The 23,063-nt window shown below is 40.8% G+C and overlaps 1 protein-coding gene across 2 annotated transcripts in view; it reads left to right on the top strand.

Annotated features, from left to right (window-relative positions):
• Window positions 1-23,063, top strand: part of Ppp1r13b (protein phosphatase 1 regulatory subunit 13B) — an 85,924-nt gene that overhangs the window by 34,268 nt on the left and 28,593 nt on the right. For both annotated transcript variants that reach the window (XM_059279888.1, XM_059279887.1), the window contains exons 2-4: window positions 2,989-3,136; window positions 10,082-10,201; window positions 16,320-16,396. In XM_059279888.1, coding sequence (XP_059135871.1) covers window positions 2,989-3,136; window positions 10,082-10,201; window positions 16,320-16,396 — 345 coding nt within the window. The remainder of the gene's footprint in view (window positions 1-2,988; window positions 3,137-10,081; window positions 10,202-16,319; window positions 16,397-23,063) is intronic.

Raw genomic sequence — 23,063 nt, 5'->3', positions numbered from 1 at the left:
CAAAGCTGCCATGAACATGTCTATGGAATGCTTTGTGTGGACAGATGTTACTCCTCTCGTTAACATTTGTTAGTACCCGTATTTTGATTATAAATATGCTTCTATTTTTATGTCTGTGTACATGTATGTGTGTGGGTTCACATGCCTATGTACGTTTGTGTAGAGTATGTTCATATGTGTGGGTGCTTGTGCCTTTGTGTGTGTATGGAGTATATTCATGTGTGTGGATCCATATGCCTGTGTATGTATGTATGGAGTATGTTCGTGTGTGGGGCTGTGTGTGTGTGTGTGTGTGTGTGTGTAGACAGGCCAGAGGGTATTCTTCTTGGGGTGTGCACTCCAATTTATTAGGTGTGTGTTTGTTTTTTGACAGAATCTCCCTATGCAGCCCTGGCTGTCCTGGAACTCTTAAAAATACTTTTGCCTCTGCCTCCAGAGTACTGAGATTAAAGGCATGCGCCAACACACCTGGCCCACCTTCATTTTTGAAACACTGTCTATTGTTTGGCCAGTGAGCTCCAGTGTTCCATGCATCATCACCTCCTTAATGCTGGGATTATAAGCATGCTACCATGCCCTGGTTATTTATGTGGGTTCTGGGTATCTAATTTAGGTCTTTGTGTTTACAAGGCAAGCATTTTATTGACTGATCCATCTCCCCAGACCAGTTCCTACTTTTTGGAGGGCATGCATATGTGAATGTGTTTTGTTTATGTACATGCACATATATGTGTGCATGTTTATGGGGACCAGAAGTCGACATCAGGATCTTCCTCTGTTGCTCTTCTTATTTTTTTGAGGCAGGGTCTCTCATTGAACCTGGAGTTGGCCCAATTTTGCTAAGCTGGCTGGCTAGTGAGCTCCTGGGATCTTCCTGCTTCTCTGCTTCTCCAGTGCTGAGGTTACAGGTGCATTCTGTTGCAGGTCTTGGCTTTTGTTTCTGAGACAGAGTTTCATTATGTAGCCCTGACTGGTCTAAAACATGCTGTGTAGACTGGGCCAGCCTCAAACTCACAGACATCTACATGCCCCTACCTTCAGATGGGTGGGATTAAATATGTGCACCACCATGTCTGGCAGTCCTTATTTCTGATCTTCGATGAAAGAATAATGAAGAAACTTTGGATGCCTTCTGGGAAGCCGTTTTCAAGCTGTGGGTTGTGACCCCTTTGGGGGTCACATATCAAATATTCTGCATATCAGATATTTACATTATGATTCATAACAGCAAAATTACAGTTATGAAGTAGCAATGAAATAATTTTATGGTTGGGGTCACCACAACATGAGGAACTATATTAAAAGTTCGCAGCATTAGGAGAGTTGAGAACCACTGGATTAAAGGAAATCTTTAAATTGTACCCAAAGAGTATTGATTTTTTTAAAAACTATTTCTAATATTATGTCTTAAGAACTTATATCAAAACAGCTGAATCCTTTTGTTTTTTAAATTAAAAAGAAAATAGGCCAGGCAATCTTTACTTTTTTAAATGTATTATGATGTATTGTATGCTGTATTTAAGGCCATTTGTTTTTCTTTTGCTATGATGCTTAAGTTTATTTCTGGGGGTCAGTTTTTTTAATGACTTGGATTTTTAGTGTTTTGTTGGCAATTGTAGGGGCTCTTTACAGATTCAGATTAGCCGTTTATTTATAATGTGAGCTACAAATATCTCCCCAAAGTACATGAATAATGAATCTTCTTGTGATTCTGGTTTTTGAATTATTAGTTAGAAAGGACTTCTGTACCACATAGTTATAAAAACAGATTTACATAGGTTCTAGAATTTTCTTTTTTGTTTAGTCTAGATTTTTTATGGTTTTATGAGTTGTACCTATGATCAGGGCTGGAGAGATGACTTAGTGGTTAAGAATACTTTTTGTTCTTGTAGAGGACCTGGGTTTGAGTCCAGACACTTGGATGGTGCCTCACAGCCATCCATAGCTCCAGTTGAGGGAAGCTTCTTCTTACTTGTGCAGGCACCAGGCCTACATGTGGTACACACACATACATGTGGGACACACACATGCATGCAGGCAAAGAATTTGAACACATGAAACATTAATTTAAAAATAAAATATTTGCCGGGCGGTGGTGGCGCACGCCTTTAATCCCAGCACTTGGGAGGCAGAGCCAGGTGGATCTCTGAGTTCGAGGCCAGCCTGGGCTACCAAGTGAGTTCCAGGAAAGGCGCAAAGCTACACAGAGAAACCCTGTCTCGAAAAAAAACCAAATAAATAAATAAATAAAATAAAATATTTGATCTAGAAGCAACTTTTGCCAATGCATGAGATACTGAATTCAGTTTTTCAGATGGGAAACCTTAATTTGTGATGTAGCCCTTTTCCCTACGTGGTGGTGAAGCATTGTGTCATTTATAATTTTTCCCTTTGAAATGAGTGATTATGGAATGTCATAATCACTGTCCCACTGATATCTTTGCACTGTATTTTTATTTTTCATTTATTTATTTTGTATTGGGAGAGAGGTGTTGGTGTGGGCATGTATGCCATGTGTGTATCTGGAGGTCAGAGGACAATTTTTAGGAGTCTGTTCTTCCACCATGTGGTCCCCATGTCAAACACAGGATTAAATTCAGGTCATTGGGCTTGGCAGCAGGTGCCTTTACCACTGAACCATCGCAACAGCCTGGAATGTGATTTTTTTTAAGAGTTTTAATTTTATTTTGTGTGTAAGGGTGTATGAGTGTTCTTGCTTATATGTATGTCTGTGTACCACACACATGCCTGGTGCCTGCATAGCCAGAAGAGGTCATTGAATCCCCTGGATCTGGAGTTATGAACAGTTGTAAGCTGACATGTGGGTGCTGGAAATCAAACCTAGGTCCTCTGGGGGGGGGGGGAATGTTCTTAACTGCTGAGCCATCTGTCCAGCCCTGTAACTGTATTTGCTAACATAAACAGTTAAAAATAGTAAGCTCTTTATATGAGGAATCTAAACTGTGGTTCTAATCTTTTCTCTCACAGATGATATTAACCGTGTTCTTGAGCAACAATGAACAGATTTTAACAGAAGTTCCTATAACACCAGAAACCACCTGTCGAGATGTCGTGGAATTCTGCAAGGAACCTGGAGAGGGCAGTTGCCACCTGGCTGAAGTGTGGAGGGGAAGTGGTATGTTAGGCTATCCAATGGTGGCTACATACAACTCAGTATGCTCAAATGGTAACATTGCTGTGACTCCCAGTTATCTGTGGCAGAAAGGTGATAAAGTAATGAAAAGAAAAACAGCTGTAGTATAGGGGAGATAAGATTCTGTAACATGTGACTAGCAGGATGGCTCAGTGGTCTATATGGGTTCATGTACCACAACATGCTTGTGAGGTCAGAGGAAAACTTTCAGGAGTGAGTTCTATCATTCAGTAATATGGGTTCTGTGGACTAAACTCAATTCAGGCTTGGTGGCAAGCACCTCTACCAGCTGAGCCACCTCGTTGGCCCATCAGCAACTCTTTTTAATGTTTTTGTTTTTGTGTATGTTATGTTGTATTTTATTCTGGGGATGGAACCCAGGACCTTACAAATGCTCAGTACACACTTTACCATGAGCTGTACCTCAACTTCTAACAACTCTTTTCCCTTCTAATAACATCAGGAAGACAGCATGTGGTGTAAATAGTAAAATCCTTTCCCTTATGTTGAAAGACTTGTTAGTGAGCAGGCAGAGAAAATTTTCGAATGTCAGAGAAAATTTTCGAATGTAACATGATTGCAGAATGCAGGAAATTCTGCAAAGTTTATACTCTAAAAAAGGAATTTAAACTGGGCATGTTGGTACATGCCTGTATTCTATAACTCTAGCACTCAAGATAAAGGATGAGGACTTCAAGTTTATACTCTTCTACACAGTGAGTTTGAGGCAACCCCATCTTGGGAAAAAAAATTAAAAACTAAAAGAAAATAAAGAAGTAGTTGAATTTAGAAAGAAGGTCTCAGACCCCCTCATGTGAGGCCCGAGTGCTACAGAGAGCTAGAAAGCAGTTGTGCAGATTTTAAATAGGGAACGACATTATGAAAATAATGCTTAGAGAAAAAAATACCTGGTAACTGAGATGTGAATGGGTGTACATTGGATACTGAGAAAATGATCAATTGGACCTTGTTGGGTTTGAAGTGATAAAAAGATAGATGTCCAAATGGAAATGCTTAAAGAACCCTTAGAGACAGTCAAGTATTATTATTATTATTATCATTATCATTAATTTGGGAGGGGGTTTGAGACAGGGTTTCTCTGTGTAGCTCTGGCTGCCCTGGAACTCACTCTGTAGACTAGGCTGGCCTTGAACTCAGAAATCCACCTGCCTCTGTCTCCTGAGTCCTGGGAATAAAGGCCTATACCATCACTGCCCAGCCAGTGCAAATATTTTTAAAACTCTGTTTATGGACCTGTATATATAAAAATGCCACTTTTGAAACTAAAAATATGGTGTGAAATTTACTTTTTTAATGTTCAACTTGTATTTTTTTTTTTAAATACACTCAGTTCTGAGTTAAGCTTGAGCTAAGCACACATAGATTTCATTTCATCCAAGACAGGACCATAGCTGTCTGTACCCTAGATATTGGTTAAGTAAGGCAGAGCTTGCCTAAACATGAACAACAACAACTGTCAGATGGTTCAAAAAAATAAATTATCATGTGCAGTGTGTTGTAGCTCCAAGGGTTACTTGGAGTAGTTTTATTTTAAAAATAATTAACTTGGGGCTAGAGTGATGGCCCAATGGAGCATTAAATTACTTTTAAGTACAGAGGACACAGGTTTGGTTCCCAGCACACACAAAGAGTGGCTCAAACCGCTATAATTCAGGTGTCAGTGGATCCAGTGCCCTCTTTTGACCTCCAAGGATACCAGGTACATATGTAGTAGTGTACGTATATATAGGCAAAGGTTCACACACATAAAATAAAAATATTTTTTAAAATAAAATAAATGAAAAGTAAGCAATTTAAACTAAAGTATGGTGTTACCCATCTGTAATCTGAGCATTTAGAAGACTGAAGCCAGAGGATCATGGGTTCAAAGGTAACCTGAACTACAAAGTGACACACTGTCTCAACAACTAAAATAGTAATAATGATCATGATAAGAAGAAATAATAATAATAGTGATGATAATATTAAAACAAACTACAGTACCCAATTTAGGAAGCTAGAGAAAAAAATCTAAGGAATTAGATGGACAGGAATGAAGAAATTTGGGAATCAGTAAAATTAGAATTTATTTCTCTGATAATTAATAACAGACAGATTTAGGTTCGAGATTTAAGTATGTGAACAGTGAAAAGGCATAGATGATAAGAAAAGAAACCTACCCATAAACACAGAAGAGATTTTTTTTTTTTTTTTTTTTTTTTTTTTTTTTGGTTTTTGGTTTTTGGTTTTTCGAGACAGGATTTCTCTGTGTAGCTTTGCGCCTTTCCTGGGACTCACTTGGTAGCCCAGGCTGGCCTCGAACTCACAGAGATCCGCCTGGCTCTGCCTCCCGAGTGCTGGGATTAAAGGCATGCGCCACCACTGCCCGGCCCCACAGAAGAGATTTAAGATACAGTGCAGCCTATGAACTTGGCAGTGAAGTTTATATTAGATGAACTATAGGAAGAAAGTACCATAGTTCATCCCACAGATTTTTAGTAAGTACCTGATTCATACTGGGTACAGTCTTTATTCCTTGAAGGAGTATCAGTCAACCAGAGCCAAGATTCACATTCCCATGGAACCTATAATCTAGTAGGAACCAAGTGATAAATTAACTGTTGGTGAGTATAAACACCTTGAAAAGAAAATAATAGATACTGACTTTGCTCAAAGTGAGTAAAGCAAGAGGGAACATAAGCATAAAATAAGTTTGTGTTGCAGTTGTTTTTATCCTCCAAAGATGATGTTAAGAGTGATAGGGATGGAGACAGCAGCTCCACACTGTTGCTGTAAGTCTTAGGAGTTCCCTTATCTTTTTAAGGACTTGGATAAAATTGAATCCTTGGCTTCAACACAGAAAAGAATTTCTGTATCAAACTGAGATGAAATTTATTAAATATGCTTTAATACATACAGATTTTAAGCACTACAGGTTTTTTTTTTTGTTTGGGGTTTTTTTGTTTGTTTGGTTGGTTGGGTTTTTTTTGTTTTGTTTTGTTTTTTTTTTGTTTTTTTTCTTTTTTCGTTGGTTTTTTCTTTTTTCGTTGGTTTTTTGAGACAGGGTTTCTCTGTGTAGTTTTGGTGCTTGTCTTGGATCTCACCCTGTAGACCAGGCTGGCCTTGAACTCACAGAGATCCGATCCACCTGCCTCTGCTTCTCGAGTGCTGGGATTAAAGGCGTGTGCCACCACTGCCCGGCTGAGACAAGTATAATTTCTACACCAAAACCTGAACAGGAGTACAAGAAAAGTGTAGGCTAATCTTAGCTTGAGTGTTTTAAGACAGCATCTCATGTAGCCCAGACAGGTTTCAAACTCCCTGTGCAGCAGAGAATGACCTCGAACTTGTGCTCTTCCTTCCTTCACTTGAGTGCTGGAGTCACAGACATGTGCTGCCTGTGCAGTGTAGGACAGAACCCAGGGCTTCCCACCAGCGAGGCAAACATTCTACTGGCTGAGCTACATCTCCAGCCCCCTTAGTTTGAACAAAGATGAGAAAATCCTAAATAAAATACCAGCGAATCATTTCAGCCGAAAGTTAAAAAAATTGTGTGACATTATAAACTTCTGTTTATAGAGGAGAATGCACTTGGTCCAAGGGAGACCCGTCTATCAGCTGCATTGAAGATCAGTGTTACCATTTAATTACCAGTTGAGTAGAATGGATTTTCCCCAATTCAATAAATGACTCCTTTCAAAAGCCTGCAGTAAAGCTCACAATTGGCTCTGCACTGTAGAAGTGCACTCCTGTTAGCAGCAAGAGGAAGAAGAGGTATACACCTTAGTCTCCACCCACCCCCAAAGCATGCAGCCTATTAGAACATCAGACAAACCCAAATTAGGATCATCCTACAAAATACCTGTCCAGTTCTCAGAATTGTCATAGTCGTAAAAAATAAGGACTAAGAAACTGTTACAGGCCAGAGGAGGCCAGGGAGTTAAAGCAATTAAATACACTTTGTGTATAAAATCCTGGGACAGAAAGGGGGCATTAGGGAAAAGCTGGTGAAATCCAAATAAAGCCTGTAATCTTAACAGTGGCCTGCCAGTGTAAACTGTTTGGTTTTGATAACTATACATTAGAGAGACTCAGGTAAGGGTATATAGTACTGTCTTGGCAATTTTTCTACTAGAGTGAAATAAAAAAATTCACACATGTCTCACTCACATTCTGCAGCAGCTCTCACATAGCTCTGTGCAGCCATCTCTATCCACACCACTGCTGCTCATTCTGTCTTAGCCAAACTCTGGACATTACATCTCAGGGCCTGACCCATTCTCATAACACATGAAGTCACAGTTTTTCTCAGGCTAGTAAGGTCACAAAGACCCGCCAATGAGTAAACGCTTGGCCTTGGACATAGCTTTTTCCCAGACAGAGAATGACATTGAAATTCAGGACTTAACAATAACAGTAGCAGGCTGAACCTTGAGTGTTCAGGGTACGTGCAGAAAGAGAACTACTGCAGGGAGTTATATCTCAATGTAAATAGCCTGTCCTTGATTTAGCAATAAACAACACCTGGGAATTAGTTTTTGTGTATTTTCTGCAGGGGCAGCTTAGTCTGTTTTGAATTTGTTCTGAAGTCTAAAATGTGCTGTCTGTGAGACTGAGAATACTGCTACTTTCCTGTGACAGTAAAGAAGAATATTCTGGTATTATTTCTGTTCATCAGAATTACACAGCTTAAACAGAAATCATCTTCCTGACTATCCACAGCTAAATATGTGCCCAATAAGTGTAAAACACATCACCAAAGGGCTGTGGAAAGAACCCCACAGCTGTTCTTTGTTGTTCGAATCTTAGATAGTCTTATTAATAGAAAACCCAGAGCCAAATATTGGGGTGAAAGCTAAAAGATCAGAGAAGCAGAGCAAGCCACAGCCACCACCTATTACCTCACCAACTCCATGAATCCTCTGACTGAAATCCTCTGAGTCCTCACCCAAAGAATCTCAGCTGAGCTGCTTTAGTTCCTCTTTCCTCACGCCTTATACACCTTTCTCCGCCCAGCCATGTCACTTCCTGGGGTTAAAAGTGTGTGCTTCCCAGTACTGGGATTAAAGGTGTGTGCCACCACTACCTGGCTCTGTTTCCAGTGTGGCCTTGAATTTACAGAGATCCAGACAGATCTCTGCCTCCCAAGTGATAGGATTAAGGGTATGTGCCACCACTGTCTGGCCTCTGTGTAATGTAGTGGCTGGCTCTGTCCTCCGATCCCCAGGCAAGTTTATTAAGGTACATGATATATCACTACAGTTCTTATTAGGCATAGCAGTGGCACCTGAGAAAGCTACAGATAGAAAACAACCGGTTGTTACAGTCAATAACCCCATGGCTTTGCCTTTGCATGCTCCTGGTGGGTTGACCTGTTAAACACTAGTTGTCACTGCTATACATTCCCACAGCCCCCTGCAGTGGACACAGGTCCCTGGATCACTGGCTGACTAATCAAGCCTTTTGGGTAAACTCTAGGCTAAGGAGAGGCTTTATCTCATAATAATAATAATAATAATAATAATAATAATAATAATAATAACATGTCCAGTGCCCAGAAAAGGACATCCAAGGTTGTCCTCTAGGCTACACACACATGCCTGTACACAGTAGTAGCCTAGCATATGTGAGGCTCTGGGTTCAGTCTTCAGTACTGCAGAAATAATAATCTCAGCACTCAGGCAGATTTCTTGTTTTGTTTTTGTTTTTTTTGAGATGGTTTCGCTGTGTAGCATTGGCTGTCCTGGAACTCCATCTGTAGACCAGGCTGGCCTTGAACTCATAGAGATCCACCTGACTCTGCCTCCTGAGTGCTGGGATTAAAGGTGTGCGCCACCACCGCCCAGCTGCCACCACCCAGCTTAGGGCAGGCAGATTTACATAGTGAGTTTCAGGCCAGCCAAAGCTACATGGTGAGATCCTGTCTCTAAGTAAATGAGTAGATAGGTAGGTAGGTAGGTAGGTAGGTAGGTAGGTAGGTAGGTAAAATGTAAAAATCCAAAGAGCCAGAAAATGTATACTCAGTCTTTGTGTTTTAGGAAGTAAGAGTTCATTGCTTTTATTGTCGTTTGCTTTTTAGTTGTCTCAGAAGTACCTGAAATAGTCCACAGAAAAGGGAAGTGGACACATTATAAACAGGAAAATGCAACAGCCACATTAGTGTTCTTTATTAGTCAAGGGATTGGTAAAAGAACATTCTGTTAATAAGGTTTGCTTCTTTAAAAAAAATTTGAGGGGCTGGAAAGATGGCTTAGCAATTAAGAGCACTGGCTACTCTTCAAGAGGACCCAGTTCAGTTCCCAGCAGCCACATGGTGGATCACAACTGCCAGTAACTCCAGTTCCAGGAGATCTGATGCCCTCACCTGGCCTCTGAGAGCATGCACATGTGGTGCACAAACATACATGCAAGCAAAACACAATAAAATAAATCCATCTAGTATTCTAAAACATATTTGAAATAGAATTTAAACTGCCAGCACTTAGAGAGACCAGCATTTACCAAATTAATAATCTGCCTGTCTCTGCAGGAAGTGCTGTGGTGGACCTTTGGACAGCCATTGCCATGCGTAATGTTTTAATAAATAAAATATAGCTAGTTTGTTTCATTTCTTTGAAGGATGCAGGGTATACTGCTTTGTGATAAGTAACTCTCTTTACAGACGTGTTTTCATTGTCCCCTAGTGGACACTGGAAATTTACTTCGGCATTTACTACTGTGTTTCTATGTTGCCTCATTGTTTTTCATTTCTCCTTCATTCTACTTTTGTTCATTAAAGTAAAATGTGGAGTTTGTACTGTTCTTGAATTCGTGTGTGTGTGTGTGTGTGTGTGTGTGTGTGTGTGTGTGTGTGTATGGTGTGTGCATACGTACTTTGACTGGTGTTAATTATTTTATTTCTGGAGTAAACTGTAGTCTTTCTCCTAGAACGCCCCATCCCCTATGACCACATGATGTATGAGCACCTGCAGAAGTGGGGGCCTCGCAGGGAAGAAGTGAAATTTTTTCTTCGACATGAGGACTCTCCAGCTGAGAGCAGTGAACAAGGTAGATAAATGTTTTCTTCTTCATTAACTTGTTAACTTTTATCATACTAGTTAATTTTAGAAAAATTTATTCACACATTTTCTTCTTTCACTCAAAATTGTATTCCATGTGGCTTTGACCTCTGCAATTGCAGATTTGAGTATGTCGCAACCTGTAGGCACAGGCTCTTGCTTTCTTTCAGGACAACAAGCTGGTAAGATAATGCATTCAAACATGATAATGTGTAAACATGCAATATATGAAGAGATTAATTTTAATAAATATCACATAGGTCAAACATTTAGATTTTAAAATGAAACCTTGAAATAATAAAGGAAAAGGCTATGAAAAAATTTCTGATTTTAGAGTGGACCAAGTCTTTCTCAGTGTAATATTATACTATAAAAGACAAGAGCAGTAGGTGTGCTATTTAAAACAAAACCAAAGCCAGGTATGGTGGTAGACACATTTAATCTCAGCATTCAGAAGACGGAGACAGGTAGATCTCTGAGCTCCAGGCCAGCCAATGCTACATAGTGAGTTCCTGTCTTAAAAACAAAAAGAAACAACAAAAAAGAAAGAAAAAGAAAAACTGATGCCTGTAAGCATCCTGACAACGTGGATAACTCACATGGGTGAGCATATTTTTATTTCCAAGTAAAAAGTCTTAGAAATTTATAGAAAAGTGTTTGGCTGGGCAGTGGTGGTACACGACTTTAATCCCAGCACTCGGGAGGCAGAGCCAGACGAATCTCTGTGAGTTCGAGGCCAGCCTGGTCTACAGAGCGAGATCCAGGACAGGCACCAAAACTACACAGAGAAACCCTGTCTTGAAAAAAACCAAAAAAAAAAAAAAGTTATGTATATATATATATAAAGTTATAAAAAAAAGTGTTTGATAGAAAAGCAAGAGACCCTGCCTCAAAATAAATAAATAAATAAATAAATAAATAAATAAATAAATAATGAATAAGTAAATAAATAAATAAAAGTACAAAGCTGGGCCAGAGAGAAATGACTCACCAGTTAAGACTACTGGCTGCTCTTGCAGGCGACCTGAGTTTGATTCTGAGCACCCAGATAGTAGTTTACAGCTGTCTCTAACTCCAGTTCAAGGGAATCTGAGCCACCTTCTGACCTCCTTGGGCACGAAGCACATATAAGATATTCATACATCCATGCAGGCAAGACACACATAAAATGAATAAACCTTAATAAAATAAAACAGCACAAAGCCTTTTAACCCAGCAGTCTTCCTGTAGAAGGTCTACATTCAATCTGTTACTGAACCTATACAAAATAAGGTGCACACAATGTGACTCTTTATCTACTGCTGATAGGAACACTATAAATGCCCATAGGGGATATCCACATGGTGGCAGGCTCTGCAGCTTTAAATACAGAAGAAATTCTGTTCCCTGGCCTGAAGTGTGTCCAGTAGAGGAAGCCTGATGCCACACAGTGTTCATACCATACTGGTGCTGCCCTTTGTGTGCCTCAGACAAGAGTGACTGCATTAATATACATGCTTTATGTGTGTGAAGCAGCTTTGGAAGGACATGTGAGAAACTGGACATGTTAGCCTGGGCAGAAGAGAATGGGATGGCTGCAGGACAGGAAGAAGGTGTTGTTAATTGAAGACCTGTAGCAGGTTTTCCTTTGGGCCACCGACCAGCTCCCAGATCATGACGTGGAGACTTATTATCAATGCTTAGCCTTATCTTATGCTTTTTCCACTAGCTCTTATAACTTAATTTAACCTGTTTCTCTTCATCTACATTTTGCCTCAGGGCTTTTTACCTTTCTTTCTTTCTTTCTTTCTTTCTCTCTCTCTCTCTCTCTCTCTCTCTCTCTCTCTCTTTCTTTCTTTCTTTCTTTCTTTCTTTTTGTTCAAGACAGCGTTTCTCTGTGTAAACAGCCCTGGCTGTCCTTGAACTCACTTTGTAGACTAGGCTGGCCTTGTACTCACAAGAGATCCACCTGCCTCTGCCTCTCTAATGCTGGGATTAAAGGTGTGTGCCACCACACCTAGTGGCTTTTTAACTTTCTTTCATTCTGTATGTCCCTACTTTCACTGCTCCTCTGTGTCTGGCTGGCCACATGCATCTCCCTCTCTTTCTCCCTTGTTCACGTCTTTCTCTGCCTAAATTCCTCCTTCTACTCATTCTCTCTATCCACTGTGGCTGCCTATATCCCTCCTACTGCCTAGCTATTGACTGTTTAGCTTTTTATTAGACCAATCAGGTGCCTTAGGCAGGCAAGGTGAAACAAATATAACACATCTTTACATAGTTAAACAAATGCAACACACCTTTACACAGTTACAAAATATCAACATAAACCTTTCTGTTTCTTTTGAATTTTGAACTGTAGAAACATACACCTGGTTTTTAAGCTAAATTTTGCATAAAATAAGGAATTTTTTCCCCCGATACATAAACACTGTAGAGTCAAAAGATTTTTATTGTATTATAATAAGTATAGGTGACTTTTGGTATTAATTATAAAATAAACTCAAAAGCCCCGTGGTGGTGGTACATGCCTTTAATCCCAGCACTCAAGAGGCAGAGCCAGGCAGATCTCTGTGAGTTTGAGGCCAGCTTGGTCTACAGAGCAAGATCCAAAGCTACATGGAGAAACCCTGTCTCCAAAAACAAAAAAAAAAAACCACAAAAAAACAAAAAAAAAAGTAATTTTGTAAAGAAGGATTTCTTTGCTGCAAGTTACCCTCCTTTGTGTGTGTGTGTGTGTGTGTGTGTGTGTGTGTGTGTGTGTGTGTGTGTGTGTTTTGACACAGGTTCTCTCTATTGGCCCCTGTAGTCCTGGAACCTCTGGCCTCCCAAGTGCTTGGATTAAAGGCATGTGCCACCATGCCTGGCTGCCCTTCTTTATTTGTATTATCTATTAAAGAGAATTGTTCCTACTAGCTGAGCTCGTACTTGCTGTAAAAATCATCTTTCTTTTTCCTTTCCTGTTCTTGTTTTTTGAGACAGGGTCTCACTTTGTAAACTTGGCCGGCCTGGGACTCAATATATAGACCAGGCTGGCCTCAAACTCATAAAGATCTGCCTACCTCTGCTTCTGAGTGTTAAGATTAAAGGTGTGTACCACCATACCTGGCAATTAAAACACAGTTTGTTTTTAAATTTATTTTATTTTATGTATATGGATGTTTTGCCTGCATGTGTGTCCATGCACCACATACATGCCTCATACCTGAATGTCTGTCTGTGCAACACTTATGTGTAGCTAGAGTTTTCCTGCCTGGCCCACAGTCAGGATAAATCTCTCTCACCTGCCAGTCCCACAGCCGCTCAAACCCGACCAAGTAAACACAGACTCTGTGTAATATCCATTTTTACGTGGCTTATTTTTTATACTACCTTTACTGTCTCTTTAATGACTTTATTTTTTAAAACTATGTATTTGTTTCTATAACTCTATATATCACCTTTTTTGTCTCTTTCAAGCCTACGTATCTTTTACACACATTGTAAACTATTACATCTGAATCGGTCTTATTGTGAATCTCTTGCCTTAAACTGCAGCAGCTGTGGCTGCTGGCTCCGCCCACCTCAGCTTCCCAACATGGCTACATTTACTGCCAGCTCTGGGAGATATCGGGGGTCTATGCTTTTAGCCAGGCAGCGGGTAGCCCAGAAACCTCTTTTTTTTGTTTTGTGCTAGCAAAGTCTAAATCCACCATGCAGCTTAATGTGCCACTTGCAGAGGCCTGATTCCCGCCATACTGCAGGTCGAGCACGCACACTAGGAACCCACAAGTAGCTCAAACAGGCAGCTGCCGCTCATTTGAGAGAGACAATTAGGAACTGTTTTTAGCTCCGTTTTAGATTCTTTTTTCTCAGTTTTTAGGTGGAAACTCTTGCCACCATGTTGGACGCCATTTGTAGCTAGAGTTTTCCTGCCTGGCCCACAGTCAGGATAAATCTCTCTCACCTGCCAGTCCCACAGCCGCTCAAACCCGACCAAGTAAACACAGACTCTGTGTAATATAATATAGAGGCTATGGATTTGTTCAAGATTAAGATACATCAGGTTTGACCAGCCAAGACCCCCTGAAGGTCTCCAATGACACCATGGCCCAGATGATCCAACATCCAGAATGGTTTGAAGGCATCTGGCTCAGACGATACAGCCTCATGGACTATTCCATAATTCTAAAATTTTCTTTGTTTCCCCATAAGATACAGCGCCCCCTTCCAGCAGGAAGTAGTAAGAGAAGCTACGCCCAAATTCCCAAATTATATGTAATTTTACTTTGTTAAGGTTAAAACCTTCCTTTTTGAAAAAAAAAAGGGGGGGGGGAAGTGCTGTGGGATGTATGGCAAATGTGTTGCTGATTAATCAATAAAACACTGATTGGCCGTTGGCTAGGCAGGAAGTATAGGCGGGGCAAGGAGGAGAATAAAGATGGGAAGTGGAAGGCTGAGTCAGAGAGACACTGCCAGCCACCACGATGAGAAACAGCATGTGAAGATGCCAGTAAGCCACGAGCCATGTGGCAAGGTATAGATTAATGGAAATGGATTAATTTAAGCTATAAGAACAGTTAGCAAGAAGCCTGCCACGGCCATACAGTATGAAAGCAATATAAGTCTCTGTGTGTGTTTACTTGGTCGGGTCTGAGAGGCTGTGGGACTGGCAGGTGAGAGAGATTTGTCCTGACTGTGGGCCAGGCAGGAAAACTCTAGCTACACTTATGTGCCTGGTGCCTTCATGTGTGTGTGTGTGCACCACATGCATACCTGGTGCCGTTAGAACCAGAAGAGTGTCAGATTCCCTGGGACTTGTAGTTACAGAAGGTTGTAAGCCACTATGAGGGTATTGGAGAATTGAACCCTGGGTCTCCAGAAGAGCAGCCAATGCTCATAACCATAGAGCCATCTCTCCACTCCATCCCCCATTTAAAACACTTTGGAAAGCAAGTCAATTTCATGCTTGACTATAAATTTCATGTTTGAGGTGTGTGTGTGTGTGTGTGTGTGTGTGTGTGTGTGTGTGTGTAAATTAAAATACAAGAAGGAATACATGAAAAGGCTGATTGCAAAACATTTTTAACTGTACTGAGTCTGAGTCTGGTATTTTACATTTATACTCAATAAATATGCAAAAAAGTGGAAAAATTGAAGGCTTGGTAATTATATTTGTTATTTTTCTCATTTCTATGGAAAAAAAATAGCTGAGAGCAAAAGAGAAGGCTCAGCATTACAAGTGCTTTCTCCTCTTCCAGAGGACCTGAGTTCAGTCCCCAGCACAAAGATCAGGCAGCCCACAACCACTAGAAACTCCAGCTCCAGGGGATCAAATACCCTCTTCTGGCCTATGTGGGCACACACACATATACGCATACATGCAAATAAGAAATAAAACATTTTTTAAAGGCAAAGTAAAGGCTTTTGGGGCCTGGAGAGACATCTTAGTGGTTAAGAGCACATACTGCTTTTACGGAGGACCTGAGTTCAGTTCCCAGCACCCAGCTAACAGCTGTGTGTGTAACTCCAGTTCCAGGGCATCCAGTGCCCCCTTAGGGCTTGGATGGGTACTGCCCTTATGTGCATAAACCCACATACATACAGACACACAGACATGCAATTAAAAATGAAGAGTGGGTGTGGGGGCACCTGCAGGAGGGTCTCTGTGAGTCTACACAGCAAGTTCCAGGACAGCCAAGGCCATACAGCGAGACCTTATTTAAAAAAAAAAAAAAACAATAATAATGATGATGATAGTAAATTCTTTTTAAAAACTGGAAATAATTAAGTTCAGTACTCACATATGAAACTCAAATTTAAGTAGAAGAAAATGTAGGAAAAAATAATTGACAAAGTCTCTTTTGGTTCATAGTTTAAGTAGTCATACTATCCATCATAGTGGGAAAGGCATGGCAGGAAGGCTGCTCTGGCAGGAAGCAGAGCATGAACTCTCCCGCTCTTTTTAGTCAGTACAGAACCCAACCCCGTGGCCCAGTAGTACACACCTTCAGGGTGGGTCTTCCCACCTTAGTTAAACCTTTCTGGAAACCCCCTTCATAGGCACACACGGGTGTTTTCATGGTGTTTCTAACTCCAGTTAACAATGTGGATGAGCCATCACAGTAAGCTTGATCTCATCTCTTTAGGTGGCCGTCAGACCCAAGAGCAGAGAACTCAGAGAAATGTAATAAATGTTCCTGGAGAAAAACGCACTGAAAATGGGGTAAGTCATGTGAACTAAATTGATTTTTTTTTTTTTTCCAAGCTTGAGTAACTGGTCACATCCAGGTGTAGAGCGGTGGTTCTCAACCCGTGGGTCTCATATAGATACTTACATTATAATTCATAACAGTAGCAAAATTTACAGTTATGAAGCAGCAATGAAAATAATCTTATGGTTGGGGGATCACAACAAGGGGAACTGTATCAAAGGGTCGCAGCATTAAGAAGGGTGAGAACCACTGCTGTAGAGGCCAGAGGACAATTGCAGTATTGTCTCTCAAGACCTCTCCACCTTGTTTTTTGAGATGGGATCTATCTGGCCTGTAACTTTTCAAGTAGGCTGGACTGACTGGTCAGTAAGCACAGGAGTCCCCCTCCCAGCACTGAAACAAAGAACTGACCAGACAGGCTGGTTTCATTTCTTCAGTGTTGATGATGTGATCATTCTGTCAGGATTGAAGAACAAAGCGGGTGGAGGGTGAGCATGTGTGAGCATTGACAATGAGAGAAATTCCTTCAGCACTCTGTGTAGCTTTGGAGAGTAAGTTACATGTTATGGCCAAGGAGACATGGAAGGCCCCTTTTTAGGAATGTTGGCATGCTGGAAAGGACAAGTAGACAGGGAAATTTTCAACCTGGTCTTTTGTTTGGAAATTTTAGTAATGACTTTTCCAAATAATTATAAGACTAGAGGATTAGTTTAGTTCTTTCTCATTCTGCAGCTAACTAGACATTTAACCTTGGGCAAGTGTATGGCCTAGTTAGATGCTGGTAAGAATGTGGGGTCTGGCCAGGTGGCGGTAGCACACTCCTTTAATCCCAGAAATCGGGAGGCAGAGCCAGCTTGGTCTACAGAGTGAGATCCAGGACAGGCACCAAAACTACACAGAGAAACCCTGTCTCAAAAAAACAAAAAAAAAACAAAAACAAAAACAAAAACAAAACAAAACAAAAAAAAGGATGTGGGGTCTGGAGGGAGAGGCTGTGTACTAGCCACAAGACTTGCACACTGCCTACATTTGCCTCTCAACTTCCCAGCTTATTGATGATATGCTATTTTTGTTGTTTACCTCTGAATGTACAGGTTGAGGATTGCTCATTCAAAGTGTTTCAGATTTCATAGTTTTTCAGATTGGAAATGTCATTGGTTAACTATCCCTAATCCAAAAGTAAGGTTAGAACTCAAAAATGTTGGATTTTGGACCTTTGGATAAGGAAGACCTAATCTGAATTGCCATTGCCACCTCCTCTTTCTCTTCTGAAGACTTATTTTTACTTTATAATGTATGTAAGTGATTTGCCTGCATGTAGGCATGTATGTGCACCAGTGCCCATGGAGGCTAGAAGAGGGCTTTGGATCCCCTAAAACTAAGGTTTTTAGACAGTTGACAGCTGTCATGTGGGTGTTGGGATCCAAACCCAGGTCCTCTGAAAGAGCAATAAGTGTTCTTAATTGATGAGCCATCTCTCCAGCCCCAAATCTCTGCTTCTTTGAATCACATGCCCTCTATCTTAGTGAGAGAAAGATACTAGCCTCCTACCCCTTTTTCTGTCTTCCCTCTTTCTACATTTTAAGCAGCATATAACTTATTTTGTCAAGTTTGACAATATTTATATTTATCTAGTTCTAATTACCATTCTTTTGTTTGTTTTGGTTTTTTGAGACAGGGTTTCTCTGTGTAGTTTTGGCGCCTTTCCTGGAACTTACTCTATAGCCCAGGCTGGCCTTGAACTCACAGAGATCCGCCTGGCTCTGCCTCCTGAGTGCTGGGATTAAAAGCATGCACCACCACCGCCGCCCAGCTCTAATTACATTTTTAGACTTTGTCTACAGAGTGTTCAGGGCAGTAATTCAGTTGTTAGAGGGTTTTCCCAGCATGAATGAGGTTCTGGGTTCCATGTCCAGTGCCTCGTGGCATATACCTGTAACTTCAGCACTGGGAAGGTGAAGACAGGAAGGTCATTAGTTCAAGGTCATCCTTGACTGTACTGTGAGTTCAAGGCCATCTGGGATAGATGGTGGTACACACCTTTAACTCCAGCTCTTGAGAAGCAGAAACAGGTGGATCTCTGTGAGTTTGAGGCCAGTATGATCTGCATATAGAGACCCTACAGAAGGAGAGGGGGAGAGGGAGGGAGGGAAGAAGGGAGACAGTCTAACCTAGTTAATAATAAGGTTTTTTAAGTTTTATAAATAGCCACCATGGAGCATGTCTTAGTTACTTTTCTGTTGCTGTGAAGAGACACCATAATGAAAGCAACTTAGAAAGTATTTAATTGAAGGCTTGCTTACAGTTTCAGAGGTTGAGTCCATTGCCATCATGGTGGGGAGCATGGCAGCAGGCAGACAGGCATGGCGCTGGAGCATCAGCTAAGAGCTTGCACCCTGATCCACAAATTGGAGACTGAGAGATCGAGACTGGGCCTGGCAATGGCTTTTGAAACCTCAAAGCCCACCCCCAGTGACACACCTTCACTAATAAGGCCACACCTCCTCCAATAAGACCACACCTCCTAATCTATACCAAAACATTCACCAAGGACCAAGCATTCAAATAAATCAGCCACCACAGAAACATATGGATAATAATTTCTAGTTGATCTTACTGAAAAGCATTTGGGTGTGCTTGTATGTGTGTGTACAAATATAATGTATGTACGTGTATGTAAGTGTTTGTCTGTGTCTACAGGTCAGAAGACAGCCTTAGGTGTTGGTCCTTTTCATCCACCTTCCTTTTTGTTGTTCACTGCTGTTCCACCAGACTAGCAGGCCTGCCAGTCCCAGGACTCTCCAGTCTTTGCCTCCATCTCTCTGTAGGAACCATGGTACTACAGCTAGCTCTGCATAGGCCAGCTTTTAGGTGGGTTCTGAGGATTCGAACTCAGGTCCTCACCCTTTGGTGGCAAGTGCTTTACCCACCAAGCTATCTCCCCAGCCCCACATTTTTTTCTGGTTTCAATGTCATAGTCCTTGTGCCACTTAGAAATGCTGATGTTAAGGTTGGGCGTTCCTCTTCCTTACACTCCAGTCTCTAAAGAGCATTTCCTACTTGTCTACTCTAAATCTGGAGTTGTGCAGAAAGCTCTTAACTGTTTCAGGAAATCAGTCTGTCTCTGTCTTTGTCTCTCTCTCGTTCATCCTCATTCCTCGTTTGTGACAAGGCCTCCCTGTATCCCAGGCTTACATCAAACTTGCTGTATAGCCAAGGATGACCTTGACTTCCTGATCCTCCTGACTCCACCTCCTGAGCGCTGATCTTACAGGCCTGTTGCATACATGGTATCTCTTACTCTAAGATTTCCTGACACAGATAGATGTGGCAGTACATGTCTATATTTCAACCACCTGGGAAGTAGTAGTAGGATTGCTGTGAGTTCAAGGTCATCCTCAGCTATATAGTGAAGTTCTAAGCTACCTTGGGCTACATAGTGAGACTCTGTCTCTAAGTAAATAAATAATTCTTGGTGGAATTTATGATTGTGTAAATTTAATGGGATCTAAAACAGTCCTTATGTGACTGTTCCTGTACCAGGCAATATTACCTCCAGGGTACAGCCATACACCACAGTAAGAATTCAGAATTAACAACACAGTTTTGAGAATCCTTTGTTGCTTTTTTTACGTACGTACATACGTACGTACGTGTGTGTGTGTGTGTGTGTGTGTGTGTGTGTGTGTGTGTGTGTCCGTCCGTCCATCCGTCCATATATATACTGCAATGAACATGTGGAAGTCAGAGGACAACTTGGGGACTCAGTTTCTCTGCTTCCACCATGTGGGTCTCAGGGATTGAAATCAGGTTGTCAGGTTTGGTGGCAAGTGTTCTTACCTATTGAGACATCTCAACAGCCCTGAAAATCTTTTTGAGTTCTAAGATTTACCATGACCTGAGCTTCAGGCATGGTGACACAAATGTATTGAGTAGATGGTATTTTAAGGGTGAAGCAGATGAATGATAGATGGAAGTGCTCAGAACAATATTCCTACGTATAATAAAGGAAGAAGGCTAGTTTTGATAGGTCTGTGATCTTTTTTCTTCCTTGATAAAATTGTTGATGTTAATAGCAACAAAATTTTAGACCTGAAACTAAATTAAAAGTGTGTTTATGGGGCTGGAGTGATGATTCAGTAGTGAAGAGCACTGGCTGTTCTTCAAGAGGATCCAGGTTCAATTCCCAACACTCACATGGAGGCTAACAACTACCTGTAACTCCAATTCCAGGGGCTCTGACAGCCTCTTCCAACCTCTGAGGAAACTGCATTCATGTAGTGCACAGACATACAGGCAGACAAAACACTCAGACATATAAAATAAACCTTTTTTAAGTGTGTTTGTACCTTTTATAAGAGCTTGTAATTAGAGGGAAGCCTGAGATCCAGTCTAGAGGACCAAATGTTAACAGCATCACATCAAAGATGTTTTAGTATACTTTATAGCATACACACCTGCCTTTTAATCCTCTAATGCATTGCCTTGTAAAGCACTTTATTGTCTCCAAAGCACTTTCACGTGCATTTTTAAATTAACACGATGTTAAAAATATTTTCCCCATAATTTCTGTGTCTGTCCTGGATAGAACAATTGCATAGTAAATGCTCTACCTTGTGAGCTGAGACAAGAGGAGCAGATCAAGCAGCAGTTGTGAGGGAGAAAGGGCATGTAGGTTGGAATATGACGAGCAGATGCTGAATTGGTGTGAGTCATGCCCATTAGCAGCTGCTTAAGCAAGGGCTGGGGAGGTGCTGCTCTCTGCAAGCTGCAGGTCAACAAGACAGGCTGGTCAAGGTGGTAGCTTGACTACTATAAAGAAACTTGGTTTACTCTCTATTGTGTATTCCGTGTGAGGTTCCAAAGACCCCAGGCTCCTTGATTCGATAGAAGTGCTCACAGGAATGATTTACTATTTTGAAAGGACACAGTCCATCAAAAAGTGTGTTGTTTGGTAGAACACTGGAAGCTCTTCGTCCTTTTTACTCAGCCAACCTTGCTGAGAACACCAGCTCCTGCTTTATTGATATATGTCTAGCATGTTGTCAAGGCCAGTAGATTCTACCTCATTTCTTCTAAATGTTACAGGTTTAGCTCATATTTAGATTGATGATCTATTTTGAGTTAATTTTTTTGTGTGTGGTATAAGATAGAAATCAAAATTCATTCTTTTGTACACAGACACACACACACACACACACACACACACACACACACACACATCTACCTCAAGTTTTTCCAGCATCATTTGATAAAAACAAATACCTTTTACCTGCTGAATTGCCCTGACATTGACTTTTGGAAGTAATTACTAATGTGGTTACTCACTCTCCATTTTTCATGTACCACAGACTCAGCTTTGTTATCAGATAAACAATTGTCTAGAAAAAAAAAATCTAGACTGTAGCTACTGTAGCAGAAACGTGGAGGGCAGAGGCAGGCCAGGATTTACCTGATACTGAAACAGTTTTTGCTTAGTCTGCTTTGTGTAGAAGCCTGTTATTTTGTCCCCTTGCCAGCAGTTCATGGCACAAGTCCCTGTGGCAACTCTGCAGTGTGCCTGGGATGCTCACCCAGGGTCCCTTCTGGCCTGTGCCGTGTGGTCCCTGGCTGTGTCTGCACAGTTGCTGTCTCTCCTCCTAGACCTACTTCGTGTTGTGTGTTACGTGAGGTCAGAAATCTCTACTTTCATTTGGTGGCATTTGAGATTTAATGAAACTAGGAATAAATAATCCTCCATTTATGAGTCAGGCTGTGTAAATTTATTTTGACTTTGTCTGACTCACTGATTCTGAGGGTTAGCATCTATAATTCTAGAAAGTTCTCTCTGTGTATTTTATCTTCCTATTTTCTTTTGGATCTCGATAGGATACCTGTTTTGTTTTGTTCTCCTTTGCTGTGTGTTGTGTTCTGCATCCTTTAATGAGAGACATCTTTCAGCCAATGAATTTGGCTTCAGCCATGTGTGTTGATTGCTTAGTACATATAAGGTTGTCTTAATATTTAGTAAGAAAAAATCAGACAAAGTCTGGAAGGAAATACTTGAGAATCATGTGCTTGATGAATAATTTACGTACAGAATATATAAAGAACTCTGAAAACTGAATGAAAAAACAACCCATGTTTTCTTTTTTATTTAAAATTTTTTCATACAATATTTTGAGCATGTTTTCCTCCTCCCCCAACTTCTCCTAGGTCCTACCCACCTAGCTTTGTGTCCTCTCTCTCTCTCTTTCTCTCTCAAAATAAAACAAAACAAAACAAAAAAACCCACCAAAAACAAAACAAAATAAAACAAAACAAAAACCAGAAACCAGTAAGACAGAAATGTCAAAGTGAAGCAAAAAGTCCACAAAAAACCATAGCATTTATTTTGTGTTTGCTAACTGCTCCTGGGCATGCCCTGCCCTGGGTGTTGTTGATATACCCAGTGAGATTCCATTGGAGAAAACTGATTTTCCCTTTGTTACTAGTGGGTATCAATTGCAACTAGCTTCTTAGTTAAGGGAAAATAACCCTATTTTTAAAAATTAGACATGCTTCACTAAAGGAGATACATGAATGCTCTGTTAATTACATAGAATTGTGTTCAGCATCATTAATGTTCAAGAGAATACAAAGTAAAATCAAATGTTAAAAGATTGATACAGCAACTTCTGTCGGGGGAGGGGAGGCAGG

Source organism: Peromyscus eremicus, chromosome 14 (genome assembly GCF_949786415.1).
Source record: "Peromyscus eremicus chromosome 14, PerEre_H2_v1, whole genome shotgun sequence".
NCBI lineage: Eukaryota > Metazoa > Chordata > Mammalia > Rodentia > Cricetidae > Peromyscus > Peromyscus eremicus.
Note: the sequence above shows the minus strand (reverse complement) of the source record. Positions and strands in the feature narration are given on the sequence as shown.